At 38.3% G+C, this 21595-nt stretch overlaps 1 protein-coding gene across 2 annotated transcripts in view; it reads right to left on the bottom strand.

Annotated features, from left to right (window-relative positions):
- Positions 1 to 21595, bottom strand: part of TENT4B (terminal nucleotidyltransferase 4B) — a 45182-nt gene that overhangs the window by 15483 nt on the left and 8104 nt on the right. For both annotated transcript variants that reach the window (XM_074913370.1, XM_074913369.1), the window contains exons 2-3: positions 6501 to 6624; positions 1293 to 1339 (exon numbers count right to left, since the gene is read on the bottom strand). In XM_074913370.1, coding sequence (XP_074769471.1) covers positions 1293 to 1339; positions 6501 to 6624 — 171 coding nt within the window. The remainder of the gene's footprint in view (positions 1 to 1292; positions 1340 to 6500; positions 6625 to 21595) is intronic.

The following is a 21595-nucleotide window of genomic DNA, read 5'->3' on the forward strand; positions in this document are numbered from 1 at the left end:
ATTCTGAATCCCAGAACCTGAACTCTAAATAAACTATACAGTTACTGACAGGTAGGGAAAACCTAGGACAAAGGGAAGCTTTGACAGAAGGCAACAGTGGATTAATTACCAACATGCAAGTGCTAGTTATTTTGCAAGTTTGGCAAGTACTGCCACAGGAAGGTTTTTTTATTGAGTATATATATACTGTATTTGAAGTATCTGCATTTGTTCTCCCCCAAAAACTCAGGTGAAGTAAATATGGAGAAAAGGCAGTATATGAAATCAAGTAGACAACAGCAAAGCAAAGTTTTATATCAGTTTCAAAACAATCAAGCAAATATACTAAAAAACTATTGCTATCAGTCAAGTGGATAGGAATAGCTCACTTGCATTATCATCATCCAACCAAGCTTAATCAAACCTATTTAAAAATCAATGAAAACAAGGCCAAGAACAAGGCCAAATGTGAAAACAATGCGTATTCATACACCTTACTTCTGACTTTCCAAACAGAAACTGAGCATTTCAGCTTTCCTGCAACTCCTTAGACAAAAGCAGATACTAAAGCATCTGACAGAGGCTTTCTTTTCCAAAAAGCAATGGAATGACGAGTCGGGTATCCAATCACTTGCAGTCAGTACTAGATATTAATTCTTTATGTTTCCAAAGTACAGAACTCAATTCAAGTGTTAACCTCAGACTTATGCTATTTAAATGTGTTTATCCCCTGCAACCATTTAAGCCTTTCATACTATTTCTATTTAGTTGTCAAAAATACTTACATTTTCTACACAGAAGATACGAGTGTCATTGAATAATGACTTTTCTTTATGAAAACTAGAACTAAATTTGGAATAGGCAGATGTTGACTATTGTACAGATTTCACAAAAATACAAAAAAAAACAATTTTGCATGTAATCTTTTCAGCGCTAACATTATCATCTACAAGGTAACATTAAATGTTTCAATTTCATAGCCTATGGAAATAAAATGCAGGGGTTTTTTTAAGGCCACCTTCTTATTTTGGTTCAGTCATTTAATGAAGCCAAATCACAAAATAAGCCCTTTTTGACAACATGGTAATTCAAATCTTATACTGATACATGCAAAATCTATACAGGCACATGTATTATAGTTAATAGTTTTAATTACTATATTTCTGTACACTTTTCAGAGTACTAATAGCTTAACACTTTCTTAATATAACAAGTATATACACAACACAAAAATTCAGAGATCAGACAATTCACTACAGTGGTACAGGTTCTACAGTCTATCTGTACTGAATATACACTGAAAAATTACTAACCTTGTAGGTAAATATAAACCAGTTTTAAAACTTCCAAATATCTGCACCTGAAACACAAGAACAGGATATATGAAAACAAATTTTAAGGTTTCAGAAGACGAGCAAGTTCTATTGAGTTGCTTGTAAATGCTGGTTGTTGCTACCCTCCATTGGTAGGTTTTGGTATTGCAAACAGGCACATCTGAAGAGAAGCACTCTTTTCTGTTACAGCATTTACATCTTCAGTGTAGTATAAATGGCTAATCTTCACTGCTATCAACCACAAAACATTAATAACCTTGGTTATTACCCACAAAACATTAATAACTTTGACTTTTATATTACAAAAGCTTCTTTGTAATGTACAAATTTTCACCATGACCAAATCGGGCAAAACCCCCTAAATCAACAGATTTTAAAACACTTAATAATGATAAAATGTAAAAAAAACACCCCAGTACCAGTTCAACTTATTTTTTGCTTTCATATCTCAAATTATACCCTTCAGTTTTTAAACACATTTTCTGAGTTTAATATATTTCTGTGGCTTTACCTATTAAAAAAAAAAAAATTCACAACCCATTTTTTTCTGAATTACAGAGCAAGTAGCACAACTGTTTATTTCTGCTTAAAAAACAAACAAAAAGTTTCAGAAAGTTTCACATCCCAAAGATTTAGTTTATTGTGCTGGATTTTTACTAGTACTGGAGGTTTAAATGAGCAGGTTTCTATTGTAAACTGTCTGAAACCGTGTTCTCATTAACTGAGCCAAGCCTTGCAGGGAGGTCGGACTCATGTGCTAAGTCTCAAAGGGGGACTGGTGAGACTTCAAAGTAAAAATATCTACACATTCGGACTAATTTTCAACCAGACAGTCTTTTGGTGTGTTTCCTAGAGCCACCTTACAGACTTGCATATTCTGCTTTAATATATTTCACACGCTGGCTTGATTGCCACCTATTTGTATGTCAGTTGACTCACTATATATGTTCTTCCCCTTTGGGATAAGAAAAAGAGGGAAATGGAAAAACATGATGTTTTACAAGTAAATGTCTTGATACTTTAGTAGACTAAGAAGCAGTATGAGTGCTTCCTCTTGACTATTTTAGATCACTCTTTTTACCCTCTCATCCCCAAGAAAAAGCACATACTGGCAGTAAATACAATATTGAAAGTTCATGGCTTTTCAAACTAGAAAAGACTGCAAGAAATTACATAGAACTAGCATCGGTTTTGTACTAGATCTTGATGAAAGCATAAAGGCATCACAAAGCTAAGAATGTAATAATAATTACTATTTCTAATCCAGGATAATAATAAAAGGTTTTTATTTTGAGGTTCAGTCAAACCAGGATTTATTTGGCCACCAAAACCATCTGAAAAGTGCTTCTACACAATAAAACAATCACAGGTTTGGAAAAAATTAAATCTGCTTTCAAACTATCAAACAAAATAGTATGTTCAGCTGAACAGCACAGAGAGCCTTTACAGAATAAACAATCCTTGAAAGTATTCATAAACTTACAACATATATGACCTTTACCAAAAGGAATGAGACAACATCTGCTGTTGTATAATAACTTGGAGTGTAAGAAACCCACACCCACACTTCAATACCTCTGTCATCAAATCTGGAAAGACGGAAGAGGAAGAGTGGGGAAATTGGAACAGAAATTTTAAAGGATTTTGATTTATTGCTGTATCAGTATTCAAACTGCTGAAGCTCTGGTAGCCATGTATACATTTAAAACATGCCTAATACAGGACACCATTATGACTTGAGAGGTGTGGGCATTAGTTTTTGTGGTGTGCCAACACTGCTATTTATGGTTTTATTCTATGTGGACAGAGATTTGTATTCATAAGATAACTTAAGACTTCACAGTGTTGTAATGGACTCCTACTCCTGTATGTTATTGTTACTATTTATCCTACATTTCTGTGGACTTGTTCATATTAAATTCCAAAGTTCCTGAAGGAGCTTTAATTACAGTGTGTCCAAATACATCCTCATGATACACAACAGAACTTGGAAATCCACAAAAGCTTGTAAAGTCCTTGCTACCAAAATCCCTCCATCAAAACCAAAAAAATCTATCCGTAGCCAATTTAAATTTCCCTTTATTCTACAACATTAGGCAGAATTTTCTGCAGCTTGTCAAACTAAATAGAGTTCATCTTTCTACTTCCCTTCCCAATTATGGTATTTCCGTAACTGAAGCGTGTGAAGTATGCAACATTACTTCTTTTCAGATCTATAAGGCCACATAATACTCAGACACGAAGCTGAGAACATTATGACAAATGTATCCTAAATTCCACTGTATAAGTACTTACTTTTTCAACTGTCAAATTTCCATACTCAACTGGTCAAAAAACATTTGCTTTCATTTAATGTTTTGGGTTGTTCAGTTTCAGTGTAATTAAAGCCTTTCTTATGGTCAGAGCCTTGTTGATGCCAAGAACAGTTCTCACTTACTAGGAATGTTTCCTTCTAAGCACATTCCCTTGAGTAAGAGAGCAAACGACACAATTACTTACTTCTATAAATAAAGTAGCAGTTTAGGATACCTAGTTTTATCCCCCTCCATCTGCTTTTTCAGGCTTTTCCCAAGTGGAACAGGAGGGGAAAAAAAAGAAGAAAAAAAAAAGATGTGCACAGACACATTCCATGCAGTCTCTATACATTTAGATTCATGAAGCCTGATCTTCCTTTTCTTGGTATCTGATTTTTATAGGGTATGTCTTACCTACATGTTTAGTGAGAAACTACAAACTAAATCTGTATGTTTAACTTACAAGTTTATTTTAGCTGGATTTGTTGCATCTAGGACTCAAAATGAACAGCTTAAACATTAACTTATTCCTTTACACTACAGCTAAAGCTGAGGACATTGGACCAGATAACATTTCACCTTCTCAGAGCATGTACTCAAAACTTAAATCTTACAAGTAGCTAAACCAACACAGATTTCCAAAACGTTAGTGATTAACTCAAACGACTGAAAAAATTACAAAAAGAGACTGTCCAAGTTGAACACAGTTGAGTTCAGCAGTTCAGTTCCTAAGCAGATCTGTAAAGTATGAGAAAAATAACATTACAACAAATTTCCAGATTGTAACCTGGTATGCTATTGTCACCATTCAGTTCCCTTCTAGCCTTCAGGAAACAGAAGGGCATACAAGAGGAGAACTGTTCCTTGACATAACAACAGCAGACAAAATGCAGAGTTCGGCTTTGAAGAGCAGTTACTGACTTAAGGAAAAGGAACTGGCATGCTCTTGCTCTCTAACATTTTCAAGAACAGTGAAGACAGTCAGTCGTGGCAGTTTTAACTGGCACTAATTGGAAAGTGAACTTTAGTTTTCAACTACATGGTGTGTGCATTCCCTCAGTCACGTTACAACTAAGCCCAGCGGTCAGCTGTCACTTGTGGTAGGGCTTCTGATCTACTTCACGTTCTTAAACAGATTATGGCTACAAAAACCAGTTTCAGTAGCTTAAAGACTTATTTTCTCAAGGCCTTAAAGTCATGTATGTATAAATAAAAATTATTTTTAATACGAAAGACCTAGCTTTTACAGATCAAGTCTGCCCTGCCCTAATTTCTTGTGCCCCAGTCAAAGTGTTAGTGGTAACAAAGAAAGATCCCCTGATAACAAATTCATTCATCCCATTACACTGGTTATGTCTGCAGCACACAAACTTGTCCAGGAAATAGTGGCATCTTCTGTAGGCTGAAGCAATGAGTTATTTTGGTGAAATCCCCTCCTACAAAACTTTGGCAGGGTCTATTGAAGTAAGCACTGTTTCATACCCGCACTGTTTCCTATACTATTAGCCTGTCAGACTGGCAGCCCATTGCTCCTACTCTTGACAAGGGTCTACAACACTGTTTCATGGGTTAGAGAAGAGCTATACTATACACCACCTGTGAGATACGCTAAAATATCTTACATAGCTCCCCTGGATTGGTTTTGCTCAAAGAGAAAATTAACAGACACATGTAGTATTGACTGTATGATCTCCCTGTAACTGTGCAAAGGCAAATCCCTGAGTGGAGCGTGCTCCTTCCATATTATACATCCCTAATATGCTGTCCATAACAACATGAACCACCTTGAAAATGAGAGTGTATTTATTTACACACAAACCCACACACCACATACATATAGCCTATACAGAATTTCTATTCTGTCATATTCTGCTGATTTCTAAAAACACATTCCATATAACAGGTTAAGAAGATCTAAAATGAACAGTGGGTTTAAGTCACTCATGTCAAAACACTACCTTTACCATGGCAGGATCAAAGAACATTCCTTATACTAAAGATTCTGCTGTCTTGAGTTTGGTTTGCTATTTCTGGCTAACAAGTCCTTATTTTCAGCTACTGTTATCTACACATAGATGACTACATCTACAAACCTGCATTCTGAAAATGTACACCATGTTAGTAGATGGATACAATTAAACTAGATTCAATTATGCTGAAAATCCAACTGTGTACCCATAAAACCATTCTGAGTTCTAAAAGCACTTCTCTGGCTTCTCTTTAGTCAGCCTTCATCAAAAAAAAGTGCATAGCTCTGCATAGGAGAAACTCTTGTTTCAACTGAATGAAATACTAGCAAAAACCCACCTTCAGTGGAAAGATGCATTACAGATTTAATCTTTGCACAGATCTACAAACCTGTTTGTTCCTGTACAAAAAAATGGTTCCTTCAAATTTGTAAGATATGTCAATTTAGTTTAACTGACCATTAAAAATAGTATGTTCTACATAAGATGGCATTGCTGGCATTCCACCTTAATAGATTTATTCAAAACCATGGGTCTTTGGACTACAAGCTGTGCTACTAGTGAAGCTATGAGTTTCAGAAGATTGGGTTTTTTTGAACACAATACTTTACACAAGCATGCATGCATGCCTGATACCTTCCCATTATCTTAGTAAATACATGTTAACGAGACTAAATATTGCCACACCTTATGCCCTTTCTTTGACTACAGTAAGTCTAGCTTGTCTTTGTTCCTACATGTGACAGAAAACTCTACCTGTATTATTCTAGAAATAAATATCACCTCCCTCATTTGACCAGAAAGCATTTGTTGTTTTTTTTAATATGGAAAAATAAACAGTCTTTTCATTATCCAATACTTCACAAGGTAAACAGGCACAAGATGTTGCTTTTATATATTAACGAATAGAACAGTGTCCTACTCACATCTGCATTAGGCCAGAGTTCTTTTATAACGTTTTCTATCCTGTTCACCACTTCCATCCGCATTCTCTCTTCTTCAGGTCTGGGAGACATATACTTATAAAAGTCAATGATTTCTTCATGAAGACTAAGAAAGAAAGAAAGAAAAAAAACAACCAGCAAGTCAGGAAAAAACCCACAGGAGAATGAAATAGCAACTACTCTAATCAAACATGCTTTTTAAGCTCCTAGTTATCTATTTAGTTAAGGGGCAGTTTAAGCATAGCATGCAATTTTTTTTAAAAAAAAAAAAAGGCAGATTCACAACACTTATTAATGTTTAGTTTCATGTTAGTTTCTTATGCCATAGGTCAATATTGCACTGCATTTGCTAGAAGTGTGGAAGCAAATCTAAATCCAAGCACCTTCAATTCATACTGAAAGTCACACTCCGTATTTTAATGCCAGCCTAACACAGAAATGGTTCAGTCTTCAACTACAAACGCAGCTGTGAGCTCCGAGTACACACTTTGCAAAAATTTAAACAGGTTTTCAGCCAACGCTTCCTAGTCAGCCCCTTGGCACCAGCTAGGGAGTTTCAGGCATCAGGCTGTATTCAGTACGAAGCTTTTAAAAAGTTGATAGTAATTGTGTCAGTACTAGAGCTAGAAAAACTGCTTCTTTTACTGCTTAGAGAAGACACATAAACTAAATACGCACTCTCTCCCTATAACAAGAAAATAAGTAGTGCATACACTGCAGCAGTGGCTCAGAGGAATAGGTGATTGACAGAGAGTTAACCATATTACTTGTGCTTCTCACAGTCAGTAAGTTATGTTTAGATTGCCTATGATTAGAGCTGAAATTAAAATGTACATACAGTGCCACAAATTTCTACGATTCTGTAATATCATAAACACATTGTCTTGACTAACAACGTATTTAAAAAAAAAAAAACACGAACAACTCCTCAATTCCAGACACAGAATAGCTAAATTATTTTCATTTATCTGCTGCAATGACCATTATAGTAACAGCTAGTTATTTTTTTAAAAAGTATTGTTTCTAGTTACCAAGTACAACTGCATCTCTCCTTAAAGCTCTGAGGGACCATCAGAAGAGAGCAAATTTATTAAGAGCAAGCCCTTATATGAGATGTGGAATCTAATACTTCCCCACTGCACAGACACTTAAATAAATCAAATGTTAATAACTGGAAGTTGTATACAGGTGTCAACAAAACACATTAAAATATCTGAAAGTTGTATTTAACAGAGTCAAGGTAATAACAGAACTCAAACCATATACATTATGTTCTTCAATACTGCAGCATTATGAACAACACAAGCTTCTTTCTCTCAGAGACAGGGGAATAAAATATTTACATTACTTTTCACTGAGCATTTATTGGAATTTCCTCCCCCCACACGGTTAGGGAAACAGTCATAAAAGCCTAGCAACTTGTGGCCATCACCACGGCTCTCTATAGCTAATGCAAAGAGAAAAACTCCTCTGACAGAGTTCCTCCAAAGGGAGATCCAGACAGACACCCAATTTAGCTGTTCTAAATCAACCTTTGGAGAAGCTTCTCCTCCTTTGACACCTACAGTGGGAGCCTTCAAACACTTAAACTAAAAACTAAAATAAAACAAACCCCCTCAAAATATCTCCTGCAAAAGTGTAAGATGCCATCTCCTTCCTCTCTCTGCCTTACTGCCGCACTGTTCACACACAACATCTTGGGTACCACAAGGATGTTCTGAACAACGCAGCTGCAACATTCATACTGACAAATTCTGTTTTCAGCATTTATTTTGACACTGCTAGGAAATTTCCTACCTCCTCCTGTGGCTGCTCTCTTGCTTTTCCTTGGAAGCTTACAACCTGGGGTTAATGTGCACATTCCAAACCACCACTGCCATCCCTCCCATGGGCACTGACTCCTTTGCCTTTGGCTTTTCAGCCATCTCCTGTCTTTCTATTCTTCACTACTACTCAATCTGTTGACACTTCTTAGAGCCATTCTCCCACTGCAATAATTGAATTCAGGTGAGAAGTACATGATAAAGGACAAGTTGAGCACTTCAACAACCAAGTTCACTCTCCATCCCCACTGCCAGACACGCATACCAAATTGTTAATTCAGTTTCCACGTGCTTGACCATTAAGGTAGCATTCAAAACCAGGAGCAACAAGGAAAACAGGCAAAACCAATCAAACTGTAGAAAACACAAATTAATTTTTCAACTGTAATTTGGTGAATCGGCTTACAGGAAGACCTGGGAATCAGCCCAAGGCCTCCTATCATGTCTGGCAAACCCTTTGCTTTCTTTGTGGGCTTACACTGTGGGGAACTGATCAAAAAATACAGCCCTGTTTCTGCCTCTGCTCCTCTCCACTGGCTGGAACAGACTGGCAACACCCACAAGGCACAGGATTTGCCAGAGAGCAATGTTTTTGGTAACATAAGATTGACAGCATGCATGCACTGCATGCCACCAGGAGTAGCATCAAGTTGTCTGAGAGCACTTATCGGCACAAAACCTGCTGGGGTAATACCAAGGGACTATCCCTGGGAACAAATTCAAGCATGGCACAGCACAAATCCATACTGCCCACTATTAGTGGGCCCAGCTGCTCCTGGGCTTCCACTTTATGGGAGTTAATTGTTGCCCTGCCCCAGAAGGGAACTTTGAAAGAACAAGGCAATCAGAAATGAGGTCTCCAAAGTGCACAAAGGCATACAGACACTGCAGCTCTCAGGGCACTTCTCTTTATTAACTCTACTGACACTCTTAATCAAGATAATTATATCAGTTGGTACATTCTTCAGAAGCACATAAAATAATGATGTGTTGTCAGAACTAGATTAATTTCTTTTTCCAAACATAGGTAACATGTCTGCATCTCTTTAAATGGGATCCTTCTTATTCTTAGTCATGTAAAGCTTTATGGAAAAACCAAAAATTAAGCAGCATGCAAACACACAGAAACTTACATTACACATGCACTGAATGGTACTAAACAATGCAGATGCGGAAGAAAAGAAATTTGAACTTTTTCAGTGACAGCAGAAAGGCTTAGACTACCAGAGACAGTTCCCACCGGCACACCAGTTGGAAATACTACAGACATATCTGTGTTTCATCTGCTGCAAGACTCCATGCTGCTAGGGACCGCCTGTGCTGCACAGAGCCACAGCATGCAGAAGGCAGGCAGAAGTCGTAAACGCTCAAGACTACACCTGGAACCATATTTTCCACCCAATAATGGCTGCTGCCAAGAAATAAGGGAATGATTAATCAAAGCCAAGACAAACAGAAGTAGCCACATGCAGATTTTGGAGCAGTGCAACATGACTTAGAGGCGTGACTCCAATTAACATGGAGTTAACTCAAGCTATATTGAAAATTAAAACTCAAGGTTATTCACTGTCTTAACATCTATTATAGCTGCTGTTTTTAAAAACAATTTGTTTGGATTAATGGAGTCTGTTTACAAGAGTCTCTTGTGGAATTTTACATCTTTAGCTGAAATGAAGATCAAAGAGACCAAGAAGTTATTTTTGGCATCATGACAGTATTTTATTATTTAACGCCATTACATTCATTAGTTATTTTAGATGAAAGTCCTTAAAAGGAGACTTGTCTTTAGAAGGAAATTACACTGTAATAAACCTGATTTCACTATGGAGAGATATTTCATTTGGTTTTATAGTCATATTGAAGCATACTCAAGACCTACTTAGGATGCATGGAGAGAGTTCTCTGCAATGGATAAGAGCATGAGTTTACTGTTTATTACAGTAAACAAGTGGGTCTTTGTCCTGTACTTCAGGAAATCTTAACACTTGGAGAAAAGTAGTCTCTTACACTTCGTCTATGTTTTAAAACAAAATACTAGCTGCATCACACCCTGTTTTCAGGCTTGGTGAGCTGATTCCATCAGAAATTTGCAGACAGAACAGAATTATAGAAAAAAGAAGCCACTAAATTTAGTGGATTATAGTGTCTGTTACATTTACTTGACAGATAGAGTGATATGTCATTAAAAAATACATTATGGCGGCAAAAGCTGTAATCACAAGAAGGACCTCCAACTGTAACATCACTGAACAGCACCATGAGGAACACAAGTCTGCTAGACTCAAGCTGTTCAGGTAAAAAGCTGCAGCTTTTGTGCAGATGCAAGTACTATGGAATACAGTGCATTGTATTTCTTTCTTAGTTGGATCACACCTTGCTATATTTTGTAGCACAACTTGTGGGGTCTAACTGCAACTCTAGATTCTCAAACTAGTTTACATACATGCAAGATATTGTTATTTGGAAGTATGAACCTTACTGCGCCTCTGGCAATCAATTAAAAAATAGTAACATAGGAATAAAATGTTATTTCTGTTTTATATGCACGGTACACAGACAGCATATATACTTGACTGTACACTTCAGTTACCTGACACATAAAGCAGCACAACTCACTATTGCTTTAAGTCCAGAACTGGAACCAAAAGTGATACTGAGATGCATGTCACTTTATGAAACATAACTGCAGATAACGTCTGCAACACGGACAGTGGGATCGAGGCACCCTCAGCAAGTTTGCTGACGACACACCAAGCTGTGTGATGCACATGCTGGAGGGAAGGGATGTGCCATCCAGAGGGACCTGGACAGGCTGCAGAGGTAGGACCATGCAAACCTCAGGGGGTTCAACAAAGCCAAATACAAGGTCCTGAACGTGGGTCGGGGCAATCCCAAGCACAGATATAGGCTGGGTGAGGTGTGGATTGAGAACAGCCCCAAGGAGAAGGACCTGGGGGTATGAATGGGTGGAAAACTGACTGTGACCCAGCAATGTGCGCTCACAGCCCGGAAAGCCAGCCGTGTCCTGGGCTGCAGCAAGGGAAGTGCAATCAGCTGGTCGAGGGAGGGGATTCTCCCCCTCTACTGCACTCTCCTGAGCCCTCACTTGCAGTGCTGTGTCCAGTTCTGGGGACACCAACAGAAGAAGGACATGGACCTGTTGGAGTGGATCCAGAGGAGGCCATGAAGACGATCAGGGTCTGGAGCAGCTCCCCTGTGAGGACAGGCTGAGAGAGTTGGGGGTGTTCAGCCTGGAGTAGAGAAGGCTCCGGGGAGACCTTAGAGAGGATTCCCAGTGCTTAAAGGGGCTGCAGGAAAGGTGGGGAGGGACTCTTGATCAGGGGGGTGTAGGGATAGGATGAGGGGTAACAGTTTTAAACTGAAAGAAGGTAGATTTAGGTTAGATATAAGGAAGAAATTCTTCCCTGTGGTGGAAGGTGTCCCTGCCCACGGCAGGGGGTTGGAACTAGAGGATCTTTAAGGTCCCTTCCAACCCAAACCATTCTGTGATTATACGATATTACAAATTTCACTTCTCTGCACTAGGATCCTGGTGCAGAGTGAATAACCATCCCACTGTGCTCACAGATTTCAACAGCCTGGAGGAAACCATCCCGACACAACCAATGCCCAGTGCTCGCCCCGAGCGAGACCATACCCTGGACCTTCCCTGCCTGCCCCAAGCAGCTGAGAAGCAGAGCAGCCAGTGAAATAAAGATAACTCTGACTGGTTTTGCTTAATCACAGGATAGCAGTCAAATGTTGCCTTTGCATGCCAACATGCAGTATTGTACTAAGAAGAGTAATAAGTTTTAATTGAAAAATTTTCTGCTTTTGTCATTCTGGAATTGTGTTATACTTCCACTCTTCTCCAGCACTTCTTCACTGTTCCTTTCACAGGAGAAATTATGCAGGCATGCATATTCTAATTTCTTTCATCAGGGTGTTACCCATAGCTTCTGCTCCAACTGTTAAAAATTACTGGGTTAAAAATTCTGCTCATCCACCCCAAAGAACTTCCTCTGCCTTGGGCATATATTCCTTTGCAGAAGAAATACTATTTGCAACATCACTGAAAATAATTTAAAACAATGGATATTAACCATACATTAAAAAATTGTATAGTGCTTGTGCACTACAATCTATTCTTTGGCAGATTTTCTGAAGGAAGCTTCATTTTTGGAGTGATAAAATCTAAATTATTTACCACCTCTGCTGTGGACAGCAAGCAGAAGTAAGCAGTGAACACACAGATGACTTTTGCCTTCCCAAACTCTATGCTTTAAGATGAATCACTTCTGATTTAAGAGTTTATTGATTTTATATTCACACTTGGATGGGATATTTGTATCCCTGTAGCACTAAACAAGCCTTTTGTATCTGAATTTTCTTTGGATGAATAATTCCTATAGGACAGTGTTTAGCTGCCCCTACCACTTTAAGTCTCCTCTGGAGAAAAAAATAAAAATCAAGGGCAACAAAGACAAATATTGTAGAATTTCATGTTTGTAATTGTCTTTGGGGAAGAATACGAAGGAGGAACCTGAGGTATTTCAGCTTCTTGAAAGCATCAATACTTAAGAGTCCTAACTGCATCCATCCCTCCACTCCTGAGAGGAAAGCTAGTACAGGACAGGAAAAGAGAGAATAACTTCAGTTTGAAGCTTCCCAAGGTATTTTACTAAGAAACTGTACTGGTTTTGAACTGAAAAAAAAATAAAAAAAAAAAATTATGGCAGGAAATTTTAATCGTTCAGAAGTTTCATAAACTAAACAAAGCTTTTCCCTTTCCCATCTGTGACCTACTTGGTCCTGAAATGGTTTTGAACAAAACTGTAACTAAGGTAAAGGAAAAACACAGAAAGCCCAATCCTCATGTTCCCCCTCACAACGTTGTTTTTTTGGTTTTGTGGGTTTTTTTTTAATTTTAAAATCAACATTGACACTACAAGATGGGGAATCCAACAGCTTCCCGAATTAACTTTCAATCTTAACATTAATCTCCTACCAGCTTAATAAAGTAATTTCTAGATTACTATTACCATCTACATGTGTTAAATAAGGAAACAGGAATGACAGCAGACACTGTAAAGATCACAAATTATTTCCCCACCTACAAAATCAAGCAAAACCAAACATTAGAGTAGTGAGGGAAATGTAAATATAAAGCATCTGCTGAGGCCCTCTCCATACCACCTGAGCCTCTGTAGCAGACAAATTCTTTTAATATTTGCTGTTATAAGCTACTGGAAAAACACCTGACTGCATCTGCAGGTGATTTAATAGGCAGTTAGGTTTCATGGTGACTGATACATCAGTCCTTTTAAGAAACTAAAACTGTGCATAAGAAGTAAACAATTTTCAAAAGCCTCAGAGACTTTGACCATCATATTTTATATCCTTAGTTATTGAACCATATCAATATATTATAGGTCACATAGTAATCATATTTTGAGCCACACATGCCCTATGGGAGCTTTAAAATGAAACATTTCAAAAGATGTCCATATTAGCAACCTGACAAAACTAGGAAAGATTAAGGAGCCCCATTTTTGAGATCACATGTTTTTCTTCAGTTCACTAGTTTGAAAAACAGCTTCAGACCAATTTTTCAGTTTACCTAAAAACAGACATGAAGAAAAAAACAGGTATTCCATTGCCATAGGATTACTAAACACCACTAAAAATCAGGATATCTACTGAATAAACAGTCACCTAACATGTAAAATGGAGAATTTTACTTTGCAGAAAGCTAGGCAAATGAGATTTATTTCTGTCCCCTTCAGTCATAGCCCAGGTGTTTGTTACCGCTCCCCAGTTTCCCAGTGACAAGGCCTGTTTTAACAGGATTACACAAGCCTCCCTAATCCATCTACGGCAAAGTTAGCCAAATTAAATCCCTCCACCTTCATCAGCTCAGCTAAGGCAGCTAACTTCTCCTAAGCACAGCTGGGAGCCCCAATAGGACTCTCAAGGATGGCAACAGCAGTCCCTTCCACCCAGGTGCCAGGGAGTAAGAGGCCAGGGGAAGAAACACCTTCAGCTGGCGTATCTACATCCAGAAGACCATCTCTGGCAACCAAGCAGTATTTGAGTAATGTTCAGTCCTTACCCAAGAACAGCTTGACCTTTCTGACTAGCACTTGTCATCTGCTGAGTAATTCACAGAATTGCCTTTTAGGTCTGAGGGAGGGCAAAATTTTCACAAATACATAATTGATTCAAGAACCCAGACCCTGTTTTCAGGACTAACATCTTTTAGGATTAATATAATCACTCTGATACTGAGTTTGAAAACACTTTTCTGAATGGAGTTAGTTTGTTCACTTCAACAATTTATGGTGGACTGATTATGCACATTTCTTCAAATGCTGTGGAGTAAAAAAGATGTCACTAAATTTACAAGACCTAAAATTTCTACCCTGTGCAAATATTTGAAAGCATATAGCATAGTCCCCTCTTTCTTCCTCCTAATCAACACCCATCCCCCCAAGTCCCTCAAATCACTGGTTTTTTATTTATGTTCTGGATTTAACATTAACTTATGGGTTTAACTGCATCATAAAAGGCACTAAAATAGCACTGTCTCACGGAAATGGCCAAAGTGTAGTACAGACATTAAAACACAGGAGAAAGAAGCAATGTGGTCAGTTCAATTATTTGAATTATCTCCATCTTTTCAGCTTTTTATTTATTTTATAGATACTTTGCTGCAATCAGGATGAATGCTATCTTCTTTAAACTAATTCAAGTTATTTCTAATTAAAACTTCCAAACACATTCTTTAGTCAATAAGTAATGTAAGAGATTCTTTTTTCCTATCAAGGTAGAAGTGAACATTTTTTATCTTTATAAATTGCAATGTGTGCTTTGTCTTCCTAAAATACACTCAGATGCACTAGAATTCTTCCTACAGAAATTTGTTTTTAATAGGAAAAAAAGTCCTACTGAACTTTAATCATAAATTAGATGCCTGAATTAGTTCTGCCAATAAGCAATCTAAAGTATAACTCTGCAACAGATCCACCGGCTTTTAAACCTGTGCCATATGCATACTCAGTCTTGCTCTCTATTTTTACATCATTTTCAGCAAAAACATCAAATGCCAACTGGAAAGACCGTTTTGAGAAGCACCCTTACTTCCCACTTCTTTTTTTTTTTAATCATACTGTACATAAAAACAGTCTAACTGAATCACTACATGTGTGGGACTAGCCTTCTATTTCTTCTCTGGAGATATCTATATATTGTCCATCCTTCCCATCTCTGTAAACAAGTGCTATGAGAGTCTGCTGCTTCTCTTCTCCCAGGCAGTGGGTTGCCGAAGTAAGGCATACGTTTTGCTAACAGAGGAGTAAAAAAAATATTAAGAGAAACTGCTACCTCAACTGAGCTGAAAGAAAAAGCTAACAAAAAGAACTACTAACAAAAGAACACCATGAAGCAGGAGAGAAAGGTTTTGTTCAGGAAAAACAAAGTGGGAAGAGCAGAGATGAGAAATCGCTGCTTTATTTCATAATGACAAAAAGGCTTCAACTCTAGTAATATCTAATTATCTTGAAACACACCAGTAATTCCTACATCCTCTATAATATACTACCACAAGGTTTTTCTTTAGCTCACTTCTAGAAAAATATTAGTCTGTTGGAACAGTTACATATGCAGAGCAGCTATCCAGTCTGCAACCTGATAATTTAAAATACAGATACATTTTTTTAAAAGCCTTTAAGTTTGAAGTGCAACTGTTAGAATGTACTTCATACATTCTGTAACTACAACTTGAGGTAAATTTCCAAACAGCTAAAACCACAAAGAAGTTAAAGGTATTTATTTCCTATAGTGGAGAATTAGTAATTCCTCAGCCTGCCAATTCCCCTTGCTCAAAAAGCTCTCACTCAAAAGATTAAACAACAGTTTATAAATTTTTTTAAACAAGAGCTTAACAAGAAGTAAATGTAACTCTCAGTATCAGTAGTAGTTCAATCTATATTAGCTGAACTTTCCCAATAACACAGTAATGTTTCAGTTTGCGTTGGGATTGCAACAAGAGCTATAGCCAGCAAATCCCCACAATGCTTGCAAGTAGGTCTGACCGCTTCTGTACCAGCACAACAGGTAGGAGTTAAAAAAAAAAAAGTGTATTAACGTCAGTTTTGCAAATATCACCAGTGGTGGTACTATTAAACGAGAACAGAGGGATACGGACTGCAGGTCAACTATTACACCTTTCTGTTGACCTTCATAAAGCCAGGCTAGCAGGATGGCTCTTTATACATCATAGTATATTGCTATTACTGTGTTAGTGTAGTAAATATTATCATACAAACGAACAATCTGTGACCTGCCAATAAATGACACTGCATATTATCTGGGCAGAGGTGAGACTAACACACTCCTGGGAGGCTGACGAGCACTTCTGATGGATAACACATGCTCAGGAAAAAAATCTCACCTGAAGACTCTGATCAGAGCTAAAAACACACAGCACAGACCTTTGACATCAAGTGAACGGCTGCATGTGTGGCAGGTCACCCAACATGAAGCCAGGCAAGCCTCGCTCAGGGCTCAAAACAAGATTTTCTGACAAAGAAGGGAGCAGAGAAAAGTCCTCTACTTTCAGGAGAGAAGTCCCCTACTTTCACACACACAGCAGGTTCTGCCTGGCAAATAGTCTTCTTGCTTACAACATGATAAATTATTTGACTTGAAAGGAAGGAGAGTAGTGTAATTATTAATTCCTGTCTCCTTCCATCAGAGTTGATTCAAACTTTCAAACATGTGCCCCAAATGAGCCCACAACAGTCCCTAAGAAGGGAGACACTACCACAATCCCAGGCTTATGGTGTTCACCTTAAAGCCAAGTCAAAAAGCCGGTTAAAGCCTGAGTTCTTACCAGCAGCTGGTGCTGCTTACACACTTGTCCCTGCAAACCAGGAACGCACACCCGAGCGTGCACTGTGTTAACTCCAGAAAGCCACCTCGCGTCCATCTGTGCAGCAAGCCTGCTTTTCAGCTGCTACGTAGGCAGAGGAACCAAGAACAGAATAAAACTCTAAACACCTCTGCTTCAGTAACACAGCAGATCAAACTTAATATAAAAAGTCCAATAACTAGCCACAGTTGCAGTTTGTTAATACCTTTTCAGCTCCAGCATGGGAACATTTTTCAAACTAAATCAGAAATGCCAGTGTGCCACCTGGAAAGTCAATGCAGATTCCTAAAGCTTTCCAACATTTTCGAACATTCACAGGTTTGGATCGCTCTTTTTTTTTTAGAGGAGGGAATTTTGCACCGCATTTTACAATGTTCAAGGAATATGAAAGTGAGCCACAAGTCACTTTGGTCACATCTCCTGTATTAGAAGTATTGAAAACTTCTTATCAAAAGACTTAAAGTTAGCACTTACTATTAAAACCACACTGTTTTAAGTCTGTATGTTAAATTAATATTCTTCAAGGAAAACGGCCAGTGACCCCAACTTACCCATCTGGCACATGTTCAGAACCAGCTTATCACCCATTTATTTTTTGTTACTGCACTTTGGTGACACTCTGCTACAGTACTAATACAACTTTAGATGCGCTGCTGTCACTTCTAGGCAAAATTCAAATCACAGTAGTAGTTCTCTCACTTCCAAACACTCCAAAGTGACTGGTGGGGACACATTTGGAAGGAGGGGGGGAACAATAATCACACATACTATGGCAAGGTACAAGGAATATTTCAGGTAACTTTATACTTTGGTGATTTGTTATCTTTACAGTAGGGGTGTGTACAGTGAACTATGTTCAGATTAAACAACACAGTATTCATTTTGGGATTCATGATGCAATAAAGGAGTATATTAAAAACTGATTTGTTCATATTCTGGTTTGCTCTCTTGTGCTCAGACACTCCCACTTGCAAGGCAGGATGCACAGGTACCAGAAAAACCATGGGCCAGGAGCAGTAGCACTGAATTTGCAAAATATTTTGGAGAGTCACCAGCTTCCTTCTGTTCTGCTTATCACTCTGGGCTAGAAAGCTACGAACAATAACCGTCAAATAAGGACAATGCCTAAACAGATCACAGAAAAACGTTTCCTGAGGTCACCTCTATTAGCCCAGTGATAGAGATGCACACTCAAGAGCTTCGTGTCAGGAACTGGAAGAAAAGCTTCTTCCTCCCATGTAGGTGACAAGTCTCGTCCTTCAAAGTATCTGAAGAAGCCAGGCTCTGACTAACCCTGGGGATCAAATCATGCTTTTTATCTTCTTTCCCCTGAAGCTTCAGCTAGTACATTTGTCAGAAAACTAGCAATATAAGCCTAGAAAATACTTCACTGAAATACCTTCCATGAGTCCAAAGTCTTAAAATTCGGAGACACCAATATATGCAGAGAGACGACTTATAAAAGATTTCATGCAACTATCTGAATTGCTGGGTTCTGCTTGTAAATAAAGACAAAAGAATCACCCCATGGTGAAAAAAGGGGACTTGTAATGGTTTGAGAGTTCAATCCTCACAGTTGACTCAGGCCTAATAACATGTAAGTGAACGCTGGAACACACTCTAGGAAGGGACATCCCCAGCATGGCAAACTTCCTCACACCATCTACATGTTGTGCATTAACACATTTGTGTGCCTTCTTCTGACAGAAGTAGCAAATGGAGAGCAAGGGGCTGTGCAGAGCTCTCAGAAAACCACAAAAGATTAATTCAACTCACTTACTGAAACCACTCTCATACAATAGTTTCAATAATAATTTGAAGATTAAACAAATGTATCTAGTGTACCAAAAAACTGTGTAGAAGATGCAGCAGTGGAGACCAGCTATCAGAGAAGTGTAAGAGGGTCGCTGTGAGCTCCACAAACTGCTGAATCAATAGCAACTAGAAAGAGCATGTTTCAGCATGCCTGAAGCAGGTATGCTTCAGAGGAGCAAAAACTGAAGTGAACTATTCCAGCATATAATGTTCGGTGACTTAATGCCTACAGGCAAGTACCACATTATGCAAGAAATGAGAGAGAAAGTTTGTTATTACACAGTTATTCTCTTCGTTTGCTCCAAGGTGCTGTTACACCAGGAGCTGACACTGCTACTCACTTCAACTGAAACATTATCTTTTCCCACCTGTATATGCCCTGTCACATTTGGCCAAGTTGTAACAAGAGCAGCTTCAGAAGATCACTTTTTAATTCAAATTTAGGTAGATTTTAGCTAAGAAAACAGTTGCAGCTGATGTATAATGTAATTACAAGACAGCAACAAAAGCAAGACAGTACCATCCTTTCTGCCTAATACCAAAACCTATCCTGTAAGAGGAAATCCAAAAGCTCGGTGAGGCAAACTTCTCTTCCACTTGACGTTGGAAGCAGAGGTACATGTAAAGAAGCTGCTTACCTCAAATAACAAACTACCACTTCAAGGCAAAAATCAACATGAAAATTTTCTCCTGTGAGGACCTGCCAAGTATGACTACTACAAGGAAAAATCCCCATGTATGAATGAGAGTAAGACACTGAATCCAAAACACAACCCGAAGGCTAAGTAAATAGAAGATCTTCAAGCACGTGAGTTTAATCACCCAACTGAAGAAAAGTGTGACATAACGAAGCAAAAATTAAATAAAATAAACTATCAGGACCTTGTTTTTTTCAGCCTGGCTCAGTATTAACCAAGATTGAGTGATTTGTAATTATGATCATTATTCAGATCAATATAGTTCCTCCACTGCACTATGTTTAATCCAATACTTTAACTGACAGTCGTGGAAAGCTTGCTGACCAGGAGTACATCTGAATGCATAAGAAATAAAGCCATGGTGCGAGGTGCAAGACATATGTAAATCTTCACACAGTTTTCAAAAGTGACACACATACTTATTTTATATTAAAGCCAAAATATCTGAGGGAGAAGGGGGAGGAATGTAAATCAATATAAAGGAGTATGCTTTTTGTAACAATACCCTTGAAACAAAACAAATTTAAAAAGCCAAAACCAGAACAAAAAAACCTTTTGCTTTTTGTAATACATAAGAAAATATCAGCTGTTCCTAAATTAACAGAGGAAGTGAACAGCTTTAAAATTAACACACACAAAAACTTACGAAGAAAGTTATGTTATTACACTTCCTCAGTCTAAATCAATCACAACATCAAGAGGTCAGGCAAGGTCAACAAGCTTTGATTAAGGACTCGCTATCTTCAGACTACACATTGACATGTACCAGTATGATCAACACCTCAGTCATCAGACTACAGCAAGATATTCCTGCATGCTGCATTTTAGCGGTATTCTTACTCTAATTACAGTATGACATTATATGAAGGGCTTATCTCTCTACCTGATATTTGTGACAGGTTAATGCAAGTTCTTTCACATTTTACTGGGTCCATAAACAAAGTAACTGTATGAAAGCATGTGACACTTTAAATGTGTGTACTTAAATCTACCTGGAAGTAAATCTACACTGAGTGAAGATGATGAGCCAATGTTCCTACTCACTTATACACTTCTTCCTTTACTACCCTCATTCCCCTGACTTGAAAGTTTCTCGAAGACTTTAACACTTGCATTTTCCCACTGTATATTCCACTGTTTGTAGAATCACAACACTGCTTCCTCCATTCTAACAACATTTTCAGTATAGTGTTGTCTGTTTCCCCCCTAATAAATCATGCCAACAAGATGGAAGAGTGGAGAGGCACAGACACTTAATCTGATCCTAAGCCTCTGCTTACTTGAACCTCTGTTACCATTGTTTTCCAGTAAAAATCCTGTAAAATGCAATGCAAAAAAAAATTTGCAGGATGTATGCAATACATAATGTTGATGGAGAATTCCACACTGTAAAGCCTTCTCAAGCAATTCTAGCAAGACTGTGCCTCTTTAGCTGCACACTGCTTTTGAATAATTCAGATGTAGTTCTCATGCCATGGAGGACATTATGAGACTGTCAGAGAGGCTGATCTGGAATGAGGGCTGCCAAATAATCTTAATTGTCACCACGGGAGGAAGAAAATTAACAGATGTTGCTGACGTACCAACATAAGATACCCTCAGACCCAGTCATCCAGACAGTCCCTCCTCACACTAAGCTGATGTCCTAGAATTACCTTGGAGCAGCTGCCTCCTACCTGGGAGCTCCCCTCAGAGCTTCGTGGCCCGAGGTGGCCATGGCACACAACCAGCTCAAGGGGCTGTGCTGCTCAGTCTCACACAAATTTCGTGACACAGCTTTAAGGGTCAGATAGATAACCATCAAGGACT

The sequence above is a fragment of the Athene noctua genome, chromosome 9 (assembly GCF_965140245.1).
Source record: "Athene noctua chromosome 9, bAthNoc1.hap1.1, whole genome shotgun sequence".
NCBI classification, from domain to species: domain Eukaryota; kingdom Metazoa; phylum Chordata; class Aves; order Strigiformes; family Strigidae; genus Athene; species Athene noctua.